General features: G+C 39.9%; 1 protein-coding gene across 1 annotated transcript in view; it reads right to left on the bottom strand.

The window, feature by feature from the left end:
• Positions 1 to 7,129, bottom strand: part of CCDC152 (coiled-coil domain containing 152) — a 41,939-nt gene extending 34,810 nt beyond the window's left edge. Inside the window, exons 1-2 of the mRNA XM_056112023.1 lie at positions 7,043 to 7,129; positions 3,859 to 3,964 (exon numbers count right to left, since the gene is read on the bottom strand). Of these exons, the coding sequence (XP_055967998.1) occupies positions 3,859 to 3,964; positions 7,043 to 7,129 (193 nt within the window). The remainder of the gene's footprint in view (positions 1 to 3,858; positions 3,965 to 7,042) is intronic.
• Between the last annotated feature and the right edge of the window lie 6,739 nt (positions 7,130 to 13,868).

Here is a 13,868-nt window from a genome sequence, read left to right as displayed (position 1 = left end):
CTTGGTTATCACCAACAAAGGTTAAGTCTTTGCTGGATAACAAAAGTGAAACTGGAATATTCTATAACTTTTAGCAGTCAACTTGGTGGTAGATTATGGAAAAGCAGAGATTATTTCCTATTTTCTTTACCATTTAAAAAAATCCTGCCACCAGTGCAAAATAACTTTTTAATGAAATTGATCACTTGATCACTTGACATCCCATCATTCATTGATTTGCTTGAGAGGGTGACAGTAACATCTCCATTTGTCCCTCTCACATGCTAGTGTAGCCCAATGGCATCTGCTTGTTCTAAGAACAGGAAGAGCCTCAAACTGATTGTTCAGGGTCTTGACGAAGAAGTCTGACCATCTTGTAGGTGGGTGGCCATGTGATCTTTTGATGTCCCATGGAATTCGTCGGTAATGGCTCTAGTCCAGTGGTCATCTCCAAATCTCATTACGTGTCCAGCCCATCTGATTTTCGACGCCACTATTCAAGCCTGCCTTCCAGGGACAGACGCTAGATAATTTACTTTCCATTGCTCACTTTGCACATCAGGAAAGGCTTACGTGGCTGTGTGGTTCGGAAGAATAGTCCTGGTGCCCACATACTGGAGTCATGCTTGTAGAAGTTCATGGTTGCCAGGATTCCATCTGGAGAAGGTGGGGAGACAGCACCTGTCCCATCTGGAACCTCCTGGTGATATTGGCTTGGTATGGGGCCTGGAGAATTCTCCGGGTGTTGTGGAGCCTGCCAGCCAGATTTCTTCACTGCTGTGTGCAGCAAGATGGCTCTGGGGGCGGGTTGAGGGCGTGACTTACAGAGTCAGGGGCTGACTGGGAGCCGGATGGAACTGCCCGGTCCAACGCCCCTCTGCGGTTCGGGAGAATAGTCCTGGTGCCCACATACTGGAGTCATGCTTGTAGAAGCTCATGGTCACCAGGACTTCATCTGGAGAAGGCTCTTATTATATATTCTTTATATACCACAAATGAAGGCAATAATTCTAAATCTGTCCCTCTCTTTCTAATTCATTTCACTCAGCATGATACTCTCCATGTCCCTCCATTCATGGTAAATTTCATGACTTCATTTTTCCTAATAGCGAAAATCAAAGGAGCTTAGTAAATTGTCCAACGTCACTTTTAATTAGTAAGTGGTAGAACCAGAACATAACTCCTAAACATCTAGCACTTAGTCTAGGATTTTAGTTACTTTGCCAACACAGGCTTAATTACTTTGAACATCTCCTGGTGGTGCTTGGGGGGGCCATATGTGGTGCTGGGGATTGAACCCTGGTCAGCTGTGAGCAAGGAGATCGCCACAACCCCTGTAAAGCTCTTCAGTTCCAAGTGTTGTAATTAAACACACACACACACACACACACAAAGTTGAAATAATTAAGGAGAACGACTGTCATCATTGGTCTTTGTGCATTTTAGAGGCGGAATCTGTAATCTGTGAAACGTGGTGGATGAAGGTGCTCAGTAATCAGTAAATTCAAAACAGCCCTGAAGCTAAATGGAGTACTGAATGTTTTCAAGATGTATACTTTCAAAATCTGAACACAAGGTGGCTCTCTCAACATATTTTTGTTAATCTTTTTTAAACAAAGGAAACTTGCTCAAGAATGAAAATGCACAATACCATTACTTATTTTAGAGAAAAAGATACTACTAAATATTTTATAATATTTTTCTCTTTGCAAACCTATATCATCATTTCTGTTGGACTTTACAATATAATTTGAAGAATACTGTCCTATGTAATTCTTCCTAAACACTATAGCTCAGGATATTAAACTACTATATAATTTAGTAGATCAATGCTTACTTTGAGCTCAAATTTAGGCCTTACCATAAACTAACAATTTTGGTATTGCATCTATTACAGAGTGGTTGGAAATATTAAAATACAATTATATATGAAAAGGGGTTTTTTACAGTGCTTGTTCCTGAATGCTAATATTACCACATTAAAGTAACAAGAAAATTCTTTTTCTGTTGTAAAATGCAAAATATCTCATTATTTATTATTGAACAAATAAATAAAAATAGTTTTTCTCTAAGGAAATTTTAAAAATTGGTTCTGTAAGTTGTCACTCTTGCTTTTGCTTTTGCTGTGTATTATCCGCAAAAAATCCTTGGATTTCAAATAAATAAATTTATTTTCTTAATAGTAAATACACATGGAATACAAATGTAGTGAAAGTGAATGCCTCTCCAAATTCTACTATAAAGCTAACCAATACTACATATTTCACTGTAGTGAAGAAAGTCATTACACAATTACACTTGTGTTGGGCATTATGATTTACCTTCTTGGGAGCAGACAATTTACATAATTTGGAAGTCTTCTGTAGGGATTTTTTATTCACCCTATTTATTTATTTTTTTTGGCTTTTTGCGTCACACCCAGCAATGCACAGGGATTACTCCTGGTGGTGCTCAGGGAACCATATGGGATGCTGGGAATCGAACCCGGCTCAGCCGCGTGCAAGGCAAACGCCCTACCCGCTGTGCTATCACTCCAGCCTAGTGATAGCACAGTGGTAGGGAGTTTGCGCCAAGCCAGGTTCGATTCCTTCACCCCTCTCGGGGAGCCCGGCAAGCTACCGAGAGTATCTCGAGATACCGAGAGTATCTCGCCCGCACGGCAGAGCCTGGCAGAGCCTGGCAAGCTACCCGTGACGTATTCAATATGCCAAACACAGTAACAACAAGTCTCAAAATGGAGACGTTACTGGGCCCACTAGAGCAAATCGATGAACAACGGGAGGACAGTGTTTGTTTGTTTGTTTGTTATTTATTAAATAACTTAAAATGAGGGTAGAGTGCTGGTCTTGCATTTGGCTGACCCAGGTTCAATCACTGGTTCCCTGAGCCTGACAGGAGTGATCCCTGAGCAGAACCAGGAGTAAGCCCTGACCACCACCACCACTACTACTACTACTACTACTACTACTACTACTACTACTACTACTACTACTGTCTGGTGTGGCTTCAAAACCAAATATTATTTTTTGGTGAGCACACCCAATGGCACTCAAGGGCTACTTCTGGCTTGGTGCTCAGTGCTGAGAATCTAGCCTGAACCTCCCACGTGTAAAGCATATATGCTAGTGCACTGAGCTATTTTCCCTGACCCATGATCTTTTATTTTTATCAGTATGAAATCACCTACATTTACTATATGCTTTGGGTCAGAATCCAGTATTATATTTTCTGTTGACTTAAATTGTCCAGTTTTGACTACTGAGAAACCTTTGTATGTATGTATCCCTTTGACATTTTTTCATTATTGTGGAACGCTGCTTATCTCCTGGTACTACAAAATGCTTCAGGGTCATCTTACATATTTCCAGTTCTAATTCTTGAACCAGCCATTTCTCAAAGGTTCCCTGGTTGTTTCTATTATAAAATATTAAAATATTAAAAATCTAGGTTAGAGGCCAGGAATGAACCTTGGATTTGTCAGTTACTACTGAGTTACCTCTGATTACTTAACTTCTTTTTCTGCCTTTAGTTTTTTGGGTCACAACTGGCTTTCAGGGTTTACTGTGGTTCTGCACTCGGGAATAACTCCTGGTAACACTCAGGGGACTATACATGCTTCTGGGAATCACACCCAGGTTGACTGCATCCAAGTAAGTACCTTACCTATTATATTATCTTCCTGGCTCTATTTAACTTCTTTCATCCTATATTTCTTCATAATTAAGGCAGAGTAATGATACAATTCCTATCTGTATTTCATGGCTACAACAAGGATGAAATGAAATGGAAAGTTCTATGTGAATTTAAAATAGTCTACAAATGTCTGGTACTGAAAAGAACTCAGAATAATTAATTTTCTTCATGTAGCAAAGAACTAACCTTCTTTAATAGAAGCCTCCTTTGTTTGCAGTGCTTTTAATAAGCAGTTAGTTTTGTCCAGCTGAATATTCAATATGTTATTCTTTCCACTGGTTTCCAAGATTTTCTGTAAAAGAAATAGCATATATTATTATCAAATGAATGCTGAAATTTTTATACATTTTATTTAAGACAATGAAGACTAGTGAAAATATAAATCATGTAATATCTGAAAGTTTAAGTTTGACAGATTTCAAAATAAGTCAACTTTCCATTTTCAACTTTAAAAAAGTAGTAGTAATATGGTAAAAAAATTAAAACAGAATACTAGCTGTAAGTAAAAAGTAAAAATAAAATCTAATTTGAATCCTTTTTTAAAGGACAGTGAGAGAAATTTTATTAAGAAAGAAAATAATACTCTAGAATTTGTAGATGTAAAAAAACAGAGGAATATACTCCATTGACATTGAAGTGTGCTATCCAGAGTAGGAACAGTTGGATCTTTCCAATTACTCAACCCTCAACCTGATGGTTAACAATTCCTTGCATATATTTCCAAAGTAATTTATGAGTATACTGCAATAGTAAAGGATTATATTAAACTCTTTTGTGTCTTTGCAAGTGCCAATTTGTACTATTGCCTTGGATATGGTGTCATATGTTATTAAAACAATGTCATCAGCAAAGCGGAGGTGGTGTAGTTGCCGACCATCTATCTTCACTCCCATTCCTTCCCATTCCAGTCGTCACATGATGTTCTCGAGGGTGGCACTGACCTCCGCTTTGGAGGTGACACCACCTCCGCTTTGCTGATGACATTGTTTTAATAACACCAAACATCAGTCAAGCGGCACAAATGCTGGCCGACTTTGACCGTGAGTGTGGAAAGGTAGGACTACAGCTGAATCTTTCGAAGACAATGTTTATGAGAAACAGCCTCGTTCCTGATGCCCCATTCGCTCTCAACGGAACGACCATCTCCGAATGTAACAGCTATGTGTACCTAGGTCGAGAAGTCAACATGACAAATGACCTGGCACCCGAGCTGCGCAGGAGGAAGAGAGCGGCTTGGAACGCCTTCAAGAGCGTCGAAGAAATAGCTAAGAGGACGAAGAACCTCCGGCTCCGGGCACATCTCTTTGATTCCACTGTTCTTCCTGCATTAACATATGTCTCAGAGACCTGGGCCCTATGAAAACAGGATGAGAACTCTATTCAGGTCTCCCAAAGAAGAATAGAAAGAGCTATGCTTGGAATATCACGTTTCACTCAAATGAGAGAAAGAATCCGGAGTTCCGACATCCATCACGATCAAGAATCAGGGATGCTGTCTCATTTGCCAAGGTGTCAAAAATCAGATGGGCTGGTCACGTAATGAGATTTAAAGACGACCGCTGCACTAGAGCTGTTACCGACTGGATTCCACGGGATGTCAAAAGACTGTGTGGCCGCCCACCTACCAGATGGTCAGACTTCTTCGTCAAGATCATGAACGATCGGTTTGAGTCTCTTCATGTTCCCAGAGTGAACAGATGCCATCGGGCTACACTACCACGCGACAGGGACAAATGGAGACGTTACTGGTGCCCGCTCGAGCAAATCGACGACTAACGGGAAGTTAAGTGATTAGTGATGGTGTCATATAAGTACATCATTTTTCAAAACAGCCGCAATTAATGTATGGATGACTGTAATATAATTGCTTAATTAGTTCCCTAGTGAGTACATGTGACCACTGTTTAGTGCTTACAGACATTAAGTAAATATTCTTGAAATTATCTCTTTAGTATTTGTGTGAATAGTATAACAGCTGCTGACATAGATTTTAAATTGTTAAAACAATTATGACTTTGGTGGAGTTCATGCAAAATTCAATCAGCCTAAGCAGTGGCTGAAAAAATAGCATTACTCCTACATAAAAAAAAACACAATTATGACTTTGTCACAAAATTAAAAATCTATAAATTTGTGAACAATTATATATCCACAGGCTGGAGCGATAGCACAGCGGGTAGGGTGTTTGCCTTGCATGTAGCTGACATGGGTTCGATTCCTCTGCCCCTCTCAGAGAGCCCGGCGAGCTGAGAGTACCTCACCCTCACAGCAAAGCCTAGCAAGCTACCCATGATGTATTCGATATGCCAAAAACAGTAACAACAAGTCTCACAATTTGTTTGGTGCCTGTGTAAGCAAATTGATGAACAATGGGAGGACAGTGCTACAGTGCTACTATCGACAATCATCACTTAATGAATTTATCTTAAAAAATTTGTCTACTGATATCATTAAGTTGACACTGTAATATAAACTTCTTGACATTATTCATTGATAATATTGCTACCCATATGTATCTATGAGATTCTTTAAAAACGTGATTATAATCCTATTATTGTTAAATGAATAATAATTAAAATATTTTAGAATATGCTATTTTCAAATAAATGTCTCGCAAAACTTTGCATAATTCATCTTTCATTCACAGTACCCTTATTTTGGCAAGAGCCACTTGGTCAAAAATACCCAAGTTCATTGTTTATAAAAACCTTATAATGCTATTTCAGAACACTTATAAAATTATTGTCTTATGGGAACACTTCATTACTGAGTAAAAGAGGAAAAGGAGAAAAGGAGAAAAATAATAAGGAGAGGAAATAGGTGCTACTTTTTCTTCCTTTCTTGCTTCTTTCATCTATCACCCAAATCTTTAATGTATCTTGAACATTTTCTTAACAACTCCTACTTTTTTTAGCAAAAAAATGCAGTATACACTTGTGGGTTTGGTCTATCATGTAATTTGTCCACAGTAGTGGGAGAGGAGTTTAAATGGGTCTGCTTTAAGACAAAAGAGTATGAAAGCAGGTAAGAATAGGAAAGAGTGAAAAAAAAGAGTGATTCATGAGTCTACTTCAATTTTTACTAAGAAATTCCTGAATTTAAGAACATCCTGAGAATTTAAATATATATTCTTCCTTTAGCAAAATATGCCAATAACTTATTCCCTTGACCTCACATTTTGATAAGTAAAAATGAGTAAAAATTAAACATATTAAATGAAGATTATAAAAATAGGAAAAGGCTTAGAAAAATACATCTTGATCTTGCTCATTTTGTGGTATGTTTTTCTCTTTTCCAACTCCTTCTGTTAGGAAAATTTGATCGTTCTCTTACATACTATAAGAGATGAAAGTTTGACATCTTTACATACCTTTTCTATTTGTGAGAAGTCACTTATAAGTTTGTCAAGATTCACACTGCTAATCTTTTTCACACATCCTTTGTTGCTTTGATCCATACCTAGTAAATAGTAGTGTTTAAATAAATAAAATTTAAAGCATCACAATCATGATAATGAATTAAAACTAGTTTCTGTAGTCCAATTATAGATAGCAAATTCAAATAATTTTTGGTTATGTCTATTGTTAAGAATAGTTGAATACATCAAGGCTTCTTTACTCCTCTCCACTATACTTTGTTTTATGTAAACAAATCAAGAATTTCTCAACAGTAGGGCCAAAGAGGTAGTGCAGCTGACCAGAGTTCTATCTTCAGCATCCATAGGGTCCCAGGAGCACTGCCAGGAGTGACCCCTGAGTGCAAAGCTAGAGTGACTTGTTAGTATCGCTGCGTATGGCCCCCAAAACAAAAACGTAAAGGTAGTTCAATGGTATAAGCATTTTAAAAACAATTTGTATTATTATATAAAAAATAAATTATGTCACCATGAATACTCATGTCCTTACCATCAGTGTGGGACTTCAGAATCTGATGACTTATTAAATATGATGCATATCTCTTAAGTGTAGATATTCTCAATATAGTTGTTAAAATATTTGGTTAACTATCACACCAAAAAAACTGGGGAGGGGGTGCTGTATTTTCTGGTACTGTTCTTTTTATTTTTATTTATTTCATTTTATTTTATTTTTAAAAAATTTTTATTAAACACCATGAGGTACAGTTGTAGACTTACAAATTTTTGTGCTCGGGTTTCAGTTATACAATGATCAAATACCTATCCCTCCGCCAGTGCCCATTCTTCACCACCACAGATCTCAGTATCCCTCCCACTCCCCATTCCCCCCACCCCCCTCACCTCTGTGGCAGGGCATTCCCTTTTGTTCTCTCTCTCCTTTTGAGTGCTGTGGTTTGCAAAAGAGACACTGAGTGGCAATCATGTTCGGTCTATAGTCTACTCTCATCATGCATCTCCCACCGTGGGAGGAACCTCCCAACACCCTTTATTTGGTGCTCCCTTCTCTACCTGATCTGCCTTTTCCCCTGGCGTGTCCGGCTGGCCTCAAAGCCATGGAGTAATCCTCCTGGTACTTATCTAGGCTATTCTCGGGTGTTAGTCTCCTATTTTGTTACTTTATGTTCCCCAAATGAATGCAATCTTTCTATGTCCCTCTCTTTCTGACTCATTTCGCTTAGCATGATACTTTCCATGTAGTACCACTTGTATATAAATTTCATGACTTCATCTTTTCTAACAGCTGCATAGTACTCCATTGTGTAGATGTGGTACTATTCTTTTTAATATAGAATGTTGTCCAACTCTCCTCCCGCACCCACCTCCCAACTCCTATGTTGAAGCTCTAATCCCCAAATGTGACTGTACCGAGATATGATCTTTAGGAAATAATTTGGATTAGTGGTTAAGATTAAATAAAGTCATACTAGTATATCCCTAATTTAATAAATGGTATCAGAGAATGGGCTAAGATAAATATTGCTGGTCAGACTAGGTCTTATCAGAAGAGGTAAAGAGAAAGCAAGATCTCTCTCTTCCTCTCCCTCTATCCTTCACCCCCTTGAACATACAATGTGAAGGCGGCCATCTACAACCCAAGGAGAGAGTTCTCATCCGATACAGTCCAGCTGGTATTTTAACTTTCCAATCTCCAAAGCAGTATGAAATAAATTTTAAGACAGTTTGTAACACCAACCCAAGTAGATAAATAACTTTAATTTTCAAATATATATATTTTTTGGTGACCAATTTGGTAAATAAAGATCAGCGGGAACTAATGTACTCAAAGCAATCACTAACGTTTCTATTCTCCAGTTCCATGTGTGAGATCAATTTTTGCTGCCAGCTATGATGGGAGTTTCTGCTTTTGATCCTTCGGAACTAATCATAGAAATTCTGCAAAGGGCTGGAGTGATAGTATAGAGGGCAGGGCATCTGCCTTGCACACGGCTGACCCGGTCGGATTCCCAGCATCCCATATTGTCTCCCGAGCACTACCAGGAGTAACTCCTGAGTGCAAAGCCAGGAGTAACCCCTGTGCATAGCCAGGTGTGACCCAAAAAGCCAAAATAAATAAATAAGTATATTAAAAAATAAAAGAAATTCTGTGAAGCTCCAGAGGTAAACTCTTTCAGTCAGGATAGTATCCAACCTGCTATACTATGCTATACTAACCTTTCTGGCTCTAGTTCCTATTATTTCAAAATAAAAAAGATTTTAGGGCCAGAGCAATAGTACAGCAGGTAGGGTGCTTATCCCGTGTGCTCCACCGAGTGGGGCTCAGCCCCTAGCACCCCACTAGTGCCCTGAGCACCACCAGAAATGATCCCTGAGTACAGAGCCAGGAATAATCCCTGAGCACCTCCGGGTGTGGCCCCAAAACAAAAGGGGGGGGGGGGTTAAGGTTTTACCAAGGTTTTGTTTTAGAGCCTGGTTCCTGGATTAAATGCATTTTTTTTTCAAGCTTGATTTTCTCCCAACTCTTCTGTCCCTTGAGGAGACATTTGGGTGTTCCCCCCTCTCTCGCCTCCCACTGTTACTGAGAATTGTTCCTTCCGTTCAGAACCATTCCATTCATTTCCAGGGGACCCCTACGCCCACCTCGAGTTTCTAGGACAAAAGCTCCTCAGTGGACTTGGTCTTAATTACCAGGTGAAAACTTCGTGGACCTGGCCCATCATTCAGTTCTTTTTGGGGGGTGTGGGGGGCGGTTGTTACACACCGAAGCGACCAAGAGCTAGTCCCGCCATTGCTCCTAGAGTAGCTACTGGGGCCCTACAGCGCCGATGATGGAACAGCGCATGCGCACGAGCCTCTGACCCGGCCACGCAACGAAACTATGACCTGTGACCTTCTTGGCCGCACCTGAAGCCATCCCAGGAAGGGTGAAAGCCCAGTTCCCGTCCTTGCCCTCCCTGCTAAGCTGCTCCCAGGCCTCATTCTTCAGCCGCCGGGTGGGGTGCACGGAACTCCTTCTGGCCTCGGGGCCTCCCCGCTCTCTCCCGTCTCTCTCCGCCCTCCCAGAGTTAACTTTCAGTTCCCAAGCCGCGGGCGCGAGCACCGGCGCACGTGCCCACCTCAGAACCCAGGTCCTGGGAGGCCACACAGAGAGAATGTCTGCAGAGAATGGGGGTTTCGAACTCGCTGGCCGCAGGCCATGGAACGGACTGACGGCAGCCCCTGGTTCTCCAGAGTCTCGCGAGATCCCCGTGGGCGTGGAGTCCGGTCCGCCCCTGAGTCCCGTCCGCACCCAGGGAAGCAAGTGCCCCCCAGCACTATGGGCCCGACCTTCTCCCAGCCCCACCAGCCACTGGCCTCGCGTTCACCCCTGGTCTTCCCTCCTCTCCTGCATTTTATGGTGCTTCTTAGACATTTCCAAGTGACATCACTCGACACCCAGTGATGCTGGGTCAATTATTATTTCCCCAAAGAACTAACCCGGTGGGTTTATGTTTTGATTTGTAAGTTAGTACAAATGAATGAATAACAATTCACATTGATTCCCGTAACTTATTAAACAGGCTTTGAGAACCTCAGAGACACGTTGAGCTGGGTTGCAAACATGGGTAAGATGCTGCTTGCACAGTCCGAATCAGTTCATGGATATTGGCCTCCCAGCTACGATTTCATCTTAGCTTCATCTTAGGTTGGGGGCAAATAGAATTTGAAAGGCTTCAAACTCAAATCATCTGTTTATCAACTGGAAGTTCTTAATTATATGAACTCCAACTTCTTTAGCTGTAAAATAAATTTTCATAATAACCCTACTCAGAGAGCTGTTGTTTTGATTAAATTATTAAATTGACTACTTTAAGATACACGATTTTATTTAATGAAATAACGGAAAGTGTTCCAAAATATTAATTTTATTGGTTATTAGTAGCACTGCACTGTAGCACTGTCCTCCCGTTGTTCATCAATTTGCTTGAGTGGGCACCTGTAACATAATCAATAAATATAATACAATTTGAAAGATCATTTTAAATATCTATATATTGTTACTAGTGTCAAAGAAAGCTTATTTGAGTAACCAGATGCTTCATGTTTCATCTCTATAGAGATCTTTAAAAATTAAATTATATACATATGTGTAAATTTTGTGACAGCAATGAAAGAACATGACAAAATATCATTTAAAAGTCATTTACCATTCAAAAATATCATTTGATGAGCAATGTTTTTGCATGTTTTAAGCCCTAAATTTTTGGGGGTATTTCTTTTGGTTTGGGGGAGTCACACCTGGCGATGCAAAGGGGTTACTCCTGACTGTGCTCACACAGGGATAACTCTTGGATTGCTCAGGGGATGATATAGGATGCCAGGGATTGAACCTGGGTCAGTTGTGTGCAAAGTAAGAGCCCTACCTGCTGCACAATTGCTCCAACCTCTAAAATTCTGAAATTTTTGAAAGATCAGACCAGAGATGATATGCGAACAGTAGTGGAGGATCATGGGCACTTTGGTGGTGGTTATGTGCTGTAGCTTTGTACATTAATGTCAAAAACCTAAATGCTAATGTAATCATACTACATAAACTCTAAATAATTAAAAATAAATAAAATTCTAAACTTTCAGCTGTTATTTGAACTACTTCTCTTATCTTAAACATTAGAGAGAAAAAAAAAGATTAGGAAAGACTAAGCAAACTTTCCAAAGTGATTGATTAGCAACAGAGAAAAGCCTCCACCCCACATTTTCCTCTTTGATTTAATTTTCATCTGACCCAGCTAGACTGTCTTTCAATAAATAAAGTTAGAATTATCCTGTTACCGTTTACATTTTTCTGCTTGCCAGCTTCTAGATTTCACACAAAAACCAAATTAATAAAAATAAAACTCCCATTTTCTGTATTAAAAAGTATGGAGATGTTGGCAGTCCATAAAATTGTCAAACTATTATCAAACAAAAGTTTGAAATTCTGACAGTATCAATAGGATATATGCATAAAACTAATGCCAAAAACAGTAACAATAAGTCTCATAATGGAGATATTACTGGTGCCGGCTCGAGCACTGTACTTAATTGATATATATATTATATAAAATATGTCACATTACTCATATCATATTAGTTACAGAAACAACCCCATTTTAACATCTACCTAGAATAATAACTTCTCCATGTCTTATTCATTGGTCACATGAATCAATGGTGACTTTCCTTACTTTATGCTTCCGTCACTTGTTACTGTGTTGTAGACCCTAGGTTATTTGGCTCTGCATGCAGTAGGACAAAGATTTGTTCTGAGACAAGGTTTATTGGGGGTGGGGGTGTGTGGGGAGGTTATCTGTAAGAGAAGACAATATAGAAGACAAGTGTTTATCAGCTGCCTCCTGCTCCTTGAAGGGAGCCTGATCAGGGTTTCAAGTTTGTGGGGAACTGGAGAGAGAGTTTTTGTCCATTGTGGCAACTTTTTGTGTTTATTGCCAGGAGACATGGCTTTTGGTCCCAGGACTGTGCACTTCTGTTTCTCTACAATTAACTAATTAAGGTTTGCTGCACAGTGTTCCGAAGATTGCACTGAGCGCAGAGTACACCAGGCTGCTCATGCTTCCTAGAGATCAACAGCACATGAGCCCACTATGATGACTGAATTGCTCATTGTTGCTAACCAGGAAGGTCATGTGTACTGATACAATTGGCTCCCTAGTTCTCAGCATTTCTTGTGATAATTTGACAAAAGACATACTTGTGCCTGGTCAGTGACCCACGGCAATGGTTCTGGTTGTATTCACTCCCATGCTTTCTCATAAGAAGAGAGAAAATTGGATGTGGTTCCAGAAATAACTTAAACCATGCAATACTTGGACTGCTTTTCTTAAAGCAATCTTCCTTAGATATGTAAATATTCCATCTCTCAACAGTCTTCTGTTTAAACTTGTATCAAATTGCTTACTGGAGAGAGTTTGTGTTTTTCGTTGAGAACAGGAAGTGCTAGAATTCTATTTAGCTTATTGAGATGAAATCAATATACTTTATTTTTTATTTATTTATTTTTATTTATTTTTTAATAGTGAGGCACCATGAGGTGCAGTTGTAGACTTACACATTTTTGTGCTTGGGTTTCGATTATGCAATGATCAAACACCCATCCCTCCACCAGTGCGCATTTCCCACCACCTCGGATCCCAGCATCCCCTCCCCCCCCAGCCCCTATCCCACCCTGCCTCTGTGGCAGGGCATTTCCCTCTCTCTCCTTTTGAGTGCCATGGTCAGCAAAAGAGGCATTGAGTGGCAATCATGCTTGGTCGACAGTCTACCCTCAGCATGCTCTCCCATCATGGGCGGATCCTCCCAACACCCTTTATTTGGTGTTCCCTTCTATTTCTGAGCTCCCCCTTCCCCTAACATGTGTGGTTGTCCTCCGGGTCATTGAGTAAAATTCCTGGTACTAATCTCTGCCATATTTGGGTATTAGTTTCCTATTTTGTTACTTTATGTTCCCCAGATGAATGCAATCTTTCTATGTCTATCCCTTTCTTTCTGAGTCATTTCGCTTAACATGATACTTTCCATGTAGTACCACTTGTATGTAAACTTCATGACTTCGTCTTTCCTAACAGCTACATAGTACTCCATTGTGTAAATGTGCCAGAGTTTCTTCAACCAGTCATCTGTTCTCAGGCACTCAGGTTTTTTCCAGATTCTGGCTATTGTAAAGAGTGCTGCAATAAACAGACAATTGCAGATGTCACATCGGCTATACTTTTTTGCCTCTCTGGGATATATTCCCAGGAGTGGTATTGCTGGGTCAAATGGGAGCTCAATTTCTAGTTTTTTG

Source organism: Sorex fumeus, unplaced genomic scaffold (genome assembly GCF_029834395.1).
Source record: "Sorex fumeus unplaced genomic scaffold, SorFum_2.1 ptg000015l, whole genome shotgun sequence".
NCBI classification, from domain to species: Eukaryota; Metazoa; Chordata; class Mammalia; order Eulipotyphla; family Soricidae; genus Sorex; species Sorex fumeus.
The sequence above is the reverse complement of the archived record's forward strand: the minus strand, read 5'-3'. Positions and strand labels throughout refer to the sequence as shown.